The 12,223-nt window shown below is 33.7% G+C and overlaps 1 protein-coding gene across 1 annotated transcript; it reads right to left on the bottom strand.

Annotated features, from left to right (window-relative positions):
- Positions 1-9,881: 9,881 nt before the first annotated feature.
- Positions 9,882-12,047, bottom strand: LOC108333467 (squamosa promoter-binding-like protein 3). Its single transcript, XM_017568921.2, has 2 exons — positions 11,359-12,047; positions 9,882-10,389 (listed from the first exon to the last, which is right to left on the bottom strand). The coding sequence occupies exons 1-2, from the start codon at positions 11,664-11,666 to the stop codon at positions 10,149-10,151; spliced, it is 549 nt and encodes a 182-aa protein (XP_017424410.1). The 5' UTR covers positions 11,667-12,047; the 3' UTR covers positions 9,882-10,148.
- Positions 12,048-12,223: the final 176 nt, after the last annotated feature.

Raw genomic sequence — 12,223 nt, 5'->3', positions numbered from 1 at the left:
ATGAGATATAGACAACAAGATAGGAGGTTAAGAAAACAAGAGAGAAAATAATCAAGGTTGGAAATGGTGTTTTTTGTACTGCACCCTTAGAATGGAAGAGCAGCTCTTTTTATAGAGCTAGGTGCAAATGGGAACGTTGCCAGAGAAACGTTACAAAGGAACGTTGCAAAGGAACGTTGCAAATGTTAGCGTTGCTAATCAAACGTTGCAACAACGTAAACTTTCTTTTGCAATATAATAATTTATTATAACAATCCCCCACATATTGCAAAAGAAATTTAAAGTAAAATGTCTTTGATCCAAACAGTTCTGTCTCAAAAGTGATTTCTCATTTTTGCAGGTAATCCTTTTTCAAAACAAAGGTATGTCATCTTTGTGTAAACTTGGAAAATGATTGTATATAAAGCAATAGCGCAAATCTTTGTTCTGATGAATAATCAGAGATTGAAAGTAAAATAAGAGTATTTATATCCTGAGTCTCATAAGATGTAATGCATCAGAGCTGGTATAGCAAGCTATATGAACCAGTCTTAGATTGAGAAACTTAACACACAGTGTAGTTGGTATAGCAAGCTATATGAACCAAAAACACTTGACGTGTGTTAGAGGTTTATCAATCACAATACACCCCCACAATTCTTGCTGTTATCGCTGTGTTGCGCTAATTAGGCCATGCGCGTGCCCGGTATTAATGAGTGCTCTAGAGATCATGCCAAGATCTCATGCAAGCGGCCCCACTTGACACTCATATAGGTGATTTCATCAAGTGTATGCTGCAAATCATACACCACCCATAAGGGATATGAAAATCATTAAAAACTTTGTTTAGGCTAAAATTCTTTCACCATAAAGAATTTTAATGACAAAGTTTAACCTCTCAAAATGCAGTCTCTAGCACTTTCTCATACACCATAGGAATGGACATAATTGATTAAAATCAATTTAGTGCTATCAGAACTAACAAGTGACTTGTTTTTACCCATATGAACCTTATTCATGGGATCTCCAATCACAAAGGTTGGGTTACCATCACTTGTTTGTTTGCCAGTGGCTTAAGTCCCATTCCCCTCGATGTTTCTAAGATCATATTTCTTCCCAAGGGTTTTGTCAGAGGATCTGCTAGATTCCTTTCTGACTTCACATAGTCAATGGAAATAGTTCCACTCTTTAGCAGCTGCTTCACCAAATTGTGTCTCAATTGAACATGTCTATTCTTTCCATTGTAATTTTTGTTTTTAGCTATAGCTATTGCCGATTGGCAATCACAGTGTATAGATACTGATGGGGTTGGTTTCATTCCTAATGGAATGTTCGCTAAGAAGTTTTTCAACCACTCAGCCTCATTACCAGCCATCTCAAGAGCGACAAACTCAGATTCCATTGTTGATCTTGCAATAATAGTTTGTCTGGCTGATCTCCATGTAATCGCACCACCCCCAAGTGTGAATACATAACCACTAGTGGATTTTGTCTCATCTGAATCAGAAATCCAGTTAGCATCACTATACCCTTCTAGTACAGCGGGAAATCCACTATATTCAATGGCATAATCCATTGAACCTCTTAAATATCTCATAAGCCTAGCAAGTGCATCCCAATGTTCCTGGTTTGGACATTGAGTGTACCTACTCAATCTACCTACTGCATAAGCAATATCAGGTCTTGAAAAACTCATTAAATGCAGTAAACTCCCAATTATTTGGGCATACAGAGGTTGAGATACAGATTCTCCTTTATTTTTCATTAATTTAGAATTAGCATCATAAGGGGTACTCACTGTTTTCAGATCATAAAACCCAAACTTCTTAAGAAGTTTCTCAATGTATTGTTCTTGGGATAGTAATATACTATCTCCCTTCCTTATGATTCTAATACCTAAAATTACATTGGCTTCACCCATATCTTTCATTTCAAAATTCGATCCTAGAAACAGTTTAGTTCTAGCAACAATTTCATTGCATGTACCAAAAATTAACATGTCATCCACATACAAACATATAATGACACAATCACTATTTTCAAATTTAGAGTACACACATTTATCAGCATCATTAGGTGAAAAACCATCACATAACAATACATTATCTAGTTTTTCATGCCATTGTTTTGGTGCTTGTTTCAATCCATACAAAGATTTTAGAAGTTTACATACCTTATTCTCTTGACCTGGTACAACACATCCTTCAGGTTGAGTCATATAAATTTCCTCCTCTAAATCACCATTCAAAAAGGCAGTTTTAACATCCATTTGATGTATCACTAGTTTATGGATAGCTGCTAAGGCTAACAAAACTCGAATAGAGGAAATCCTAGTCACAGGGGCAAAAGTATCAAAGTAATCTATGTTGGGTTTTTGAGTAAAACCTTTAGCTACTAATCTTGCCTTATACTTTTCTACGGATCCATCAGGATGATACTTTTTCTTAAAGATCCACTTACAACCAATGGGTTTTGCTCCTTTAGGCAGATCTTCTAAAGTCCAAGTATTGTTTTTCTGAATTGATTCAATTTCAGTCCTAATGGCCTTATCCCATTGTTTTGCATCAGGAGCATTAATGGCTTCTACAAAGCTACTAGGATCATTATCAACTAGATAGGTATAAAAATCATTACCAAATGAAGTTTCCTTCCTCTGTCTTTTACTTCTTCTTAATTCCTCACACAAAGCATCACTATTTGTATTATCTACAGGTTGAGACGTCTCACTAACCTTTAAAGGAAAAACATGTTCAAAAAACTCAGCATTTTTTGTCTCCATTATAGTGTTACGCTCAATCAAATCACTTCTGAGAACCAGAAATCTATAAGCAGCACTATGTTCGGCATATCCTAAGAACATACAATCAGAGGTTTTAGAACCTATTTTCCTTTTCTTAGGATCGGGTAACATCACCTTAGCTAGACACCCCCACACTTTTAAATATTTAAGGTTAGGTTGATATCCTTTCCACAGCTCATAGGGAGTTTTACCAGTTTTCTTATGAGGTATTCTATTTTGTAAAAAACATGCAGTAAGTAAGGCTTCTCCCCAAAGGTTTTCAGGTGCACCAGAACTAATAAGCATAGCATTCATCATTTCCTTAAGGGTTCTATTCTTTCTCTCAGCTACTCCATTAGACTCAGGTGAATATGGTGGAGTTACCTCATGGATGATACCTTCCTTAACACAAAATTCATTAAACAGTACATATTCTCCACCTCTATCTGATCTAATCCTCTTAATCTTCTTATTTAATTGATTTTCTACTTCTGCTTTATAGGTTAAGAACACATCAAAGGCTTCATCTTTATGTTTGATTAAGTACACCTTAGTGTATCTAGAATAATCATCTATAAAGGTCACAAAATAATTTTTACCTCCTCTAGACATGGTTTGTTTCAAATCAGCTAGATCAGTATGAATTAATCCTAAGAGTTCAGTTTGACGTTCTACGGTATAACATGTTTTCTTAGTCATTTTAGATTCTACACATATATCACATTTACTACTCTGTTTATCATGCATATTTATTAATCCTAATCGTTGTAATTTTAAGACATACAAAGAATTTACATGTCCTAATCTAGCATGCCATATATCATACGAGTCAACAATATAAGCAGAAGAAGTTGATTCATTCATTATTTCAGAAATGTTAAGTACAAAGAGACCTTGATCACAATATCCTTTCCCCACAAAAACATTATTCTTTGTCATAATGATCTTGTCAGACTCAAATGACACTTTAACCCCAGCTTTTCCCAGTATTGATACCGAGATTAAATTAACTCTGATAGAGGGAACATGCAGGACATCATTCAAGGCCAGAGTCTTCCCAGATGTGAGTTTAAGAAGAACCTTTCCTTTTCCTAGGACAGGAGTTGTCCTGGAATCACCGAGATAAACTTGTTCTTCTCCTTCTCTTACACTGATGTAAGAGGTAAAGGCACTTCTGTTTGCACAGATATGCCTGGTAGCCCCAGAGTCTACCACCCAATTACTCACATTGGACATCAAATTTGCTTGTGAAACGACCGCAGCTATAATGTCATCTCCTTCGGCTATATTGGCCTTAGGAGGATTGTCGTTTCTTGCTCTGCGCCTGCACTGTGGTGCATGATGTCCCGGTTTTCCACACACAAAGCAATTTCCTTTCTTCTTAAAGGTGGGGTTAAATCCATTTGGACGGGATTTTCGAAAATGGTTTTTCCTATTGTGATCAGGTTTGTGTTCGTACCTTTTGGGAGCAGGTCTATCCTCTACCACATTTGCTTTTGCAGACAAGGTTTTGGCTCTTGCAGCGGCACATTCTTTCCTGTTGGTATCTTCAACAATTATGTGAGTGATGAGCTCTGAGAGTGGCATCTGCTTGTGTCTGTGTTTCAGTTGTTGCTTGTAATCAGTCCAAGAAGGCGGCAGTTTCTCGATCAGCAGTTCCGAAACAAATTCATCTGGTAGAAGGATGTTCTCCGCTTTGATATCTTCGAGCAGCTTGTGGTACTCATTGATTTGCGACTTCATATCCTTATCTTCAATCATCTCCCAGCGGTAGTAATTTCCTATAACGAACCTTTGTCTGACGACATCTTCGGCAGTATATTTGAGAATCAACGAATCCCAAATGTCTTTCGCTTCCTTGTAGGAACAATACACATCGAACAAATCATTAGAAAGCGCACTAAGCAAAGTGTGTCGGCATACCTTGTTCGCGTAAGTCCACTCTTCAACTAGTTTTGAGTTTGAAGGAAGACTGGAGTCCGGTTTCGGAGATGAAAGAGCAGTTGCAACTCCATACATGTCAAGCAGGGTGGACACACGTTCTTGCCAGCGTCGGAAGTTCTGTCCGGAGAAAATCTCGATTTTTGACACATCCGGAAGAGATTTTGCGAAAACCTTCTGGGTTCCGGAAGCAATATTCTGAGTCTCCGGAATTGAGTTGTTGTTGTCAGCCATAAGTCCTTAAGATTGTAGTAAATTGTGCTGACAAAGACTTGAACCGCAATTTCCTGAGGCGTGTAGATTCACTGTCCTTAAGGACTTATCCGCGGTGTATTGCGCAAGTCCCCCAGGATACAACAGGAACTTCCCAGAATATCTCTAAGGATCTCAGAACTAGCAAGAAACTCTTTAAACTATATACCCAGGATATGAGATATAGACAACAAGATAGGAGGTTAAGAAAACAAGAGAGAAAATAATCAAGGTTGGAAATGGTGTTTTTTGTACTGCACCCTTAGAATGGAAGAGCAGCTCTTTTTATAGAGCTAGGTGCAAATGGGAACGTTGCCAGAGAAACGTTACAAAGGAACGTTGCAAAGGAACGTTGCAAATGTTAGCGTTGCTAATCAAACGTTGCAACAACGTAAACTTTCTTTTGCAATATAATAATTTATTATAACATATTATATATTATATACTATGTACTATGTATGTATATTAACAATCAATGATATATTAGCATCTATTTTGAAACATAACGTTTTGATTGAATTAAAAATTTATATTTACTAATTTATATTTCTATTTACTGAAAAAACAGTGTTGTAATAATTAATTAGCATTTGGTATATTTTTATTATTATTAATGTTAACAGTATGGTACCGGTTATACAAATTAAACTGTATGATTAATTCTTTCTTTAATTGATTAAATTTAATTACAGTTTTTAAAAGCCAAACATTAATTACCTTTTTAATATATCATTTTTAATTAATAAAATAAATTAATTGATAAATTTTGATTCACCATTTAATGTTAATTATTGAATTACTAATTATTATTTAATAAATCAATTTGAATTCATTCAACTACTATAAACAAAATTAAAAAATTCTAAAAGTGTTATCCTCAAATCAGCCGCTTATATAAAGGAAAAGGTATAAGTTAAAAATCACATCCGGTACTTATATATAAAAAAAATCATGAATAGATGTTCATCTATCATGCTAAGTTCTCACAAATTTCAGTATTTGCAATTGTGATTTTGAATGAATAATGGCTTACGCGTACTTGTTACAATTGTACCTACGTATACATACATGAATAATGATACTTTCACAACATTTCTTTTACAACATTTTAACATTATTTATATGTCATTCTATGATTGATCTATAAATAGTCTTAATCTCTCACTTTATATTATATTTTAATATAATTTTAAACTAACTTAAAGATTATGTTTTAATGAGTTTATATTATACAGGAATTTCAATTCAATAATTAAATTTTAAGTTGTTTTAATTGAACTCTCATTTTTTAAATGTGATACAATTTTGTTATTTTGGTTAATACAAAACTGATGGCCTTAACTAAAATTTTTGTTTATTTTTATTTAAAAAAAAATTGTCATGTGTCAAATGAAGATCCTGTCAGAAACAGTGTGACACAACAGAGATAGTGTGACGTATCAATGACACATGTAATGTGAAAAATATCAATTTAATCATTTTATTTGTATTTAGTCTCATTTTAGTCCTAATGTTTTTTTAAATTGGAACAATTTCATCTTTTTTTCAAATTAAAACCAAATTTAACTTTTATATAATATATATACATTGAAAATTATTTAAATTTTGTTTTAAATATTTATATATTAATAATTTAGAGTTGATTTAAAAAATGACAATATTATAAATTCAAATATAAAATTTTAAAATATTTTTATAACAAATTAAAATAAATATATTTAAAATTTAAAAACAAAATTTAAATAAAATTTAATGTAAAATATTAATTTAAATAAACTTAATCTTATTAAAAATATTAATAAAAATATAAATTTTATTAAAAATATCATTATAATAAATATAACAGGTCAATCTAACCTGTTTAAATAAAATTTAATGTAAAATATAAATTTAAATATATTTAATACTGTTAAAAATATTTTTAATTTGATTAAGTTTATTTAAATTAAAATTTTACAATGAATTTTATTTAAATTTTAAACATATTTATTTTAACTTGTGATATCACCGTAGATGTTTATAAAATTGTAGATGTATATAAAAGTTAAATTTGATTTTAATTTAGAGATGAAGGAAATTATTTCAATTTAAAGAAATATTAGAATTAAAATAAAATCAAATACAAATAAAAGGAAATATTTCACATTACACGTTCCATCGTCATACTGTTTCTGAACACATCATTGTTCTTTTGCTGGTTTATTTTGATCCATATGTACTACAACACTTTTTATATCCATGTCAAGTAAACGACATAGTATATAACTGATTTTCATTGAATGAAATTCAGTTTTACTATCGGTGGAGATTACACCATGCCATGTTGATGGAGGATTACACATGCCAGCACCTTGTTTTATATAATTATAATGCTTTTTTAACTGGTAAACAGTGCAGATGGTGTGGCAAAAGTTGGTTAGGGTCTAGTGGTTGGCTTCTAGTCTTGGTAGGAAAGCCTCATCTTAGTAATTAAATTAAAAAACTAAGGTTAAATATGTTTTTAGTCTCTAAATTATTGGTCGTTTCTGGTTTTAGTCTCTTTTTTAAAATAAGGTACAATTTGGTCTTCATTTTTTTCGAAACTTTGGCTTTAGTCCTCTAAAACTAACACCGTTAAAAATTAACTGACGTGGCTAACGGTAGACTGACACACTATTTTTTTTTTCAAGTGTTTCTCACCATTTCTCCCTCTCTCTCTCTTCCTTCCATCTTCCACCCAGAATATTGTATCTTCATTTCTAGATATTAGGACATAGAGAACTAATTTTCTTAATTATAACCTCCAAAATTTTACTGGCTAGAAGAAAGTGTTCATGAACTCAAGCTACTGAGTACAAAAACAATGTAATAAAGGATTTATATTATGAAAGAATTTACAAAATATGATGGGCCAAACAGCTACTGACATATAATATTTTTATAAAGCTGATATGCTTTAAACTTGCAGAGATAGGAGGGAATATTTAGATATTGCGAGATTTAAAGACCCATTGTAAGCACCATTTTTATTGTATTATCCTTTCCATTTGGAACAATTTTAAAACTCTGCAGCTTAAGTAAGCACCATTATCATGCAGAAAAAATAAGCTCTGGCCAACATTTGCTTAATAATGGTACATGCATGTATCAAGCAATCGGGTTGTGGAAAGAGTTTCATCTGGGTTGTGAGACCACCAATCGGGTTCGGCATAAATTCGGAGTTCAGAGAAGATGAATGGTTGCTGGAGGGTTTTGTCGAGAGGGTTCAAGAATCGGGGAAGGGTTTGGTGGTTCGCGATTGGGCGCCCCAGTTGGAGATTTTGTGGCATTCTGCGGTTTCGGTGTTTCTGAGTCACTGCGTGTGGAACTCGGTGCTGGAATCACTGAGTCAGGCGATGCCTATTCTGGGATGGCCGATGGTGGCGGAGCAGTTTTACAACTGCAAGTTGTTGGAGGAAGAGGTTGGGATATGCGTGGAGGTTGCGAGAGGGAAGAGTTGTGAAGTTAAGTGTCATGATATTGGGGAATAAATTGCTTTGGTGATGGAGAAGACAAAGAAAGGGATTGCCATTTCCATGAGAAAGAAAGTTGGTTACGTTAGAGATGTGACCAGGGATGCTGTGAAAGATGAAGTTGGGTGGAAGATGGAAGGAAGAGAGAGAAGGGGAGAAAAGGTGAGAAACACTTGAAAAAAAAATCGTGTGTCAGTCTACCGTTAGTCACGTTAGCTAATTTTTAACGGTATTAGTTTTAGAGGACTAAAATCAAAGTTTCGAAAAGAATGAGGACCAAATTGTACCTTATTTTAAAAGAGGGACTAAAACCAGAAACAACCATTAGTTTAAGGACTAAAAACATATTTAACCCAAAAACTAATTATATGTTAGCTATAATAATTATAATAATAAAATTAATATAAACAATATTATTATTCTTATAACAATACAATTATTATTAGTAATAATATTTATTTTAATAACAATAGCAGTAATAATATAATACTATATTACCATAGATTGTTATTATAATTAATATATTACTATAAAAAGTATTTATGATATTATATTAATTGTTTCTACCTTAACATCCATTACACGGTATTATTTACAAAAATTAGTGTATGTAATACTAATATTGCTAAAATTAATATTAAATTATAAATAGTATATATAGTATAAATATTCTTATATATATAATATAATTCAACATAACAATGGGGACTCTGGTGGTGGTGTTGGAATGGAAGTTTTGGGGTTCAAATTTTCATGACCAACACCATGTGAATTTCTTCCCTAATTTGAAAAAGTAATCAATACAATGAGATAGGAGAAATTCAGTTGCTACAAGTTTCAGCCATTTGGGGTTACGTCAATTTTGAAACATCATTTTCATAATAGTGATACTATTTATGTACCAATTATCATTTGATTGAAGTCACTTTTTCACCCACAATAAATCGAATGTTATCTGCACTTAGGTTATTTCCCTGGATTGGATTCTCAAAGTTGGAGACTGCACATGGAATTCTCCTTCACTAAGCTCATTCTGTTAAGGAAAAGAAAATGCTTTAACTTTATATGAAACTCTCTCTCCTAGAATAAAAAATAGTTTGATTTTAATCAACAACAAAAATGATTGTACAGTTCTATTTTAGCTTGTATCAACAGTTTTGGGCTAAAAGGAATCAATCAATAGGGGGAAATAAAAAGGGCATTATTCTATAGTATGGCCATCTTTTTCCTTTGTTCTTTCAGCATGCAAAAGCAATTGATCTCATTGTGCGTTCGGCACATATCTTATCCCATAGCAAATTGACAAAAGGGATTCTCATAGCCAACTTGACCTAGTGTAGGCCAAAGCTATATTTAGGTGACAAAACATGTTATGTACCTTTATTTTCTCTAACCAAAAGAACCAATGTTAGTAGTATCAGTGATTGTAATTTGTAATATAACCAAATAAAAAATTTCGCTGCTTAGCACATAATGCAAGGCATGTAGCACAAAACATAGAGTATTATGTTAAGATATGTCAAGCATAATGGTTGAACATAATGGGAAGAAGTGCATAATTTACTGCAACACCATTATGTTAGTTTTATTTTTGAAGTTATTTATCTAAATGCAATCTTCAGCGTGAATGTGACACAGAAACTGTTTCACCAATCCATCACCAAGATGACAGAAGAGAGAGAGCAACTTAAGGACAAAAGCAGATCTTATCTTATTTGAAACTTTTTGTAAGCAGAATTTTCTTGTATCGTTATATGAGTTCTTCCCCTATCATTAGCCTGACCACAAGCAATGTCCTTCATTTGAGGGACCTCTGACCCTTTGTGGTGGCTTGACCCTTCTGCTTGAGATTGATCACAAGAGTTCTTTCTCCTCCGTTCATTGTGTACAGCCAAACGCCTGCGGCAACTTCTTTTTGCATCATCAAATTCTGACAACTCGTGGAATCTGCATAACAGTTTCTTATTTCAGATCAGATACATAAACACAACATCAACATGATCTTGCTAGCCAATTTTGACATGCCAAATAGGGAGAAAGAACAAATAAGATTATAGCGAAATTCTGGTAGCAGAATTGTCTTCTTTTTTTACCTCAGAAGAGGAAAAAGAAGACTGTTATTGCTCCAAACACACCGTACAGATTCACATATGCCAAATATAAACTTCAGTATCCTTGACTTTGCATATTAACATATCCAAATTATTATCCTTTCTGAACTTCATGATTCCATAAAGTAAAACATCTCAGTAGGCTCATGCAAAAGCTTGTCTTTCAGAAGACATCAAACAATCACTTCACAGAGTAAGACGAGTTTGATTACAATTTCAACATGACAGAATCAGTCTATATCTTGATAACTGAAGTTACATTAAATTCAACATAATAGAAAGGGAAAAGTCCTCTAACACCAAACACATAAGTCTTTGATTCCAGTGAGACTATATCATTTTAGATCATCATTTGAGTTCAACACATACAACTACAAAAATCATTAAAACGACCAATTCAACTCAAACTCGATTTGCTTCCAATATCTCCAAACTATCCAACTCTAAAAGGTGGACACAGTTCATGCACCTTGAATTTCAAGATGGCTCCTTCTAAAACAAAATTCAGATCCAGTTTTCCGGTTATTTTGGTATTCTCTTACCAGAGATATATAATTTCATCTTAATACTAATTAAAGTATTTGATGTAAACTCATATAAGCTGTAAGTTTTGTCTTTTCTTTTCATCAAAAGAACCTAGCAAGAACAAAAAGCCTCCATAAAACAGGAAAATCAAACTTAATAGGTGTTTGTAAGAGGTTAAAAAAACGTGGATCCAACGTTCTCTCAACGTTCTGATTGACGTGATTAGACTTTTTAGAAAGAGAGAAAAGGTTAAAAACACAAAAGTCGAACCTCCCCAAACCTGCTACATTGCTGACAGAACCGTTGTTTGGTGCCATGAACAAGCACAACCTGAGCCTTGGCATGACACTCACACACCTTGTGCCTCCTGTGGTATTGCTTGGCCTCATGCAGATCCGCGTTGCACTTCTCCGCTTGACAACACAGCATGCCACCATCAACACACCCTTTCTTCCCTTCCTCGCCTTTCTTCTTCTTCTTCTTCTCCTGCCGAAGCTCCACGTACCCTTTTTGGTTATCACCACAATCTACCATATCCCTCTTCAACCTCTCACCCCTCACCACCACCTTTGGCTCCAACCCCTCCATATGGAAGAATGGCTGCAATAGGGTGATGGCAAAGGAATTATATAAAGGAGGAAAGTGTTAGAGAGAGAGAACTGAGGACCACCACAACAAAGTGCTCCATATTTTCCTCACCACCTCCCTTATTGGTTTTGTTTTCTTGCGACGTGGTGTTACATGGAACTAGAAGACGGTGAGGGGTGTAAAAGTGAAAGAGACTCAAACCAAATGAATCTTTTTTTTTTCTATGCTCACTTTGAAACCAAGTGGAATCATTGAATGAAGGAGATGGAGTGTGAGAATTGTGGTAAAGTGGCGGGATCGTGACAGTTGTGACAGAAGAATAGACGATGATGTTCTTGTGTGGTTCATTGAGCCTCAACATGTCCTGTCAGTAAAATAAATAAGTCTTTTCACGTTAAAAATCTTCATTCAAATGCATACACAAACACATATATATGAATGATGAGATATCAATGAACACATGTTATGTTACACCAGAAAAACAATTTTTTTTCACACGAAAATAAAGATATATAATGATAGCGACAGGTGTATTCAAGATTACATAGGAATACTCA

The sequence above is a fragment of the Vigna angularis genome, chromosome 11 (assembly GCF_016808095.1).
Source record: "Vigna angularis cultivar LongXiaoDou No.4 chromosome 11, ASM1680809v1, whole genome shotgun sequence".
Taxonomy (NCBI): domain Eukaryota; kingdom Viridiplantae; phylum Streptophyta; class Magnoliopsida; order Fabales; family Fabaceae; genus Vigna; species Vigna angularis.
This window is presented reverse-complemented; position numbering and strand designations above follow the sequence as displayed.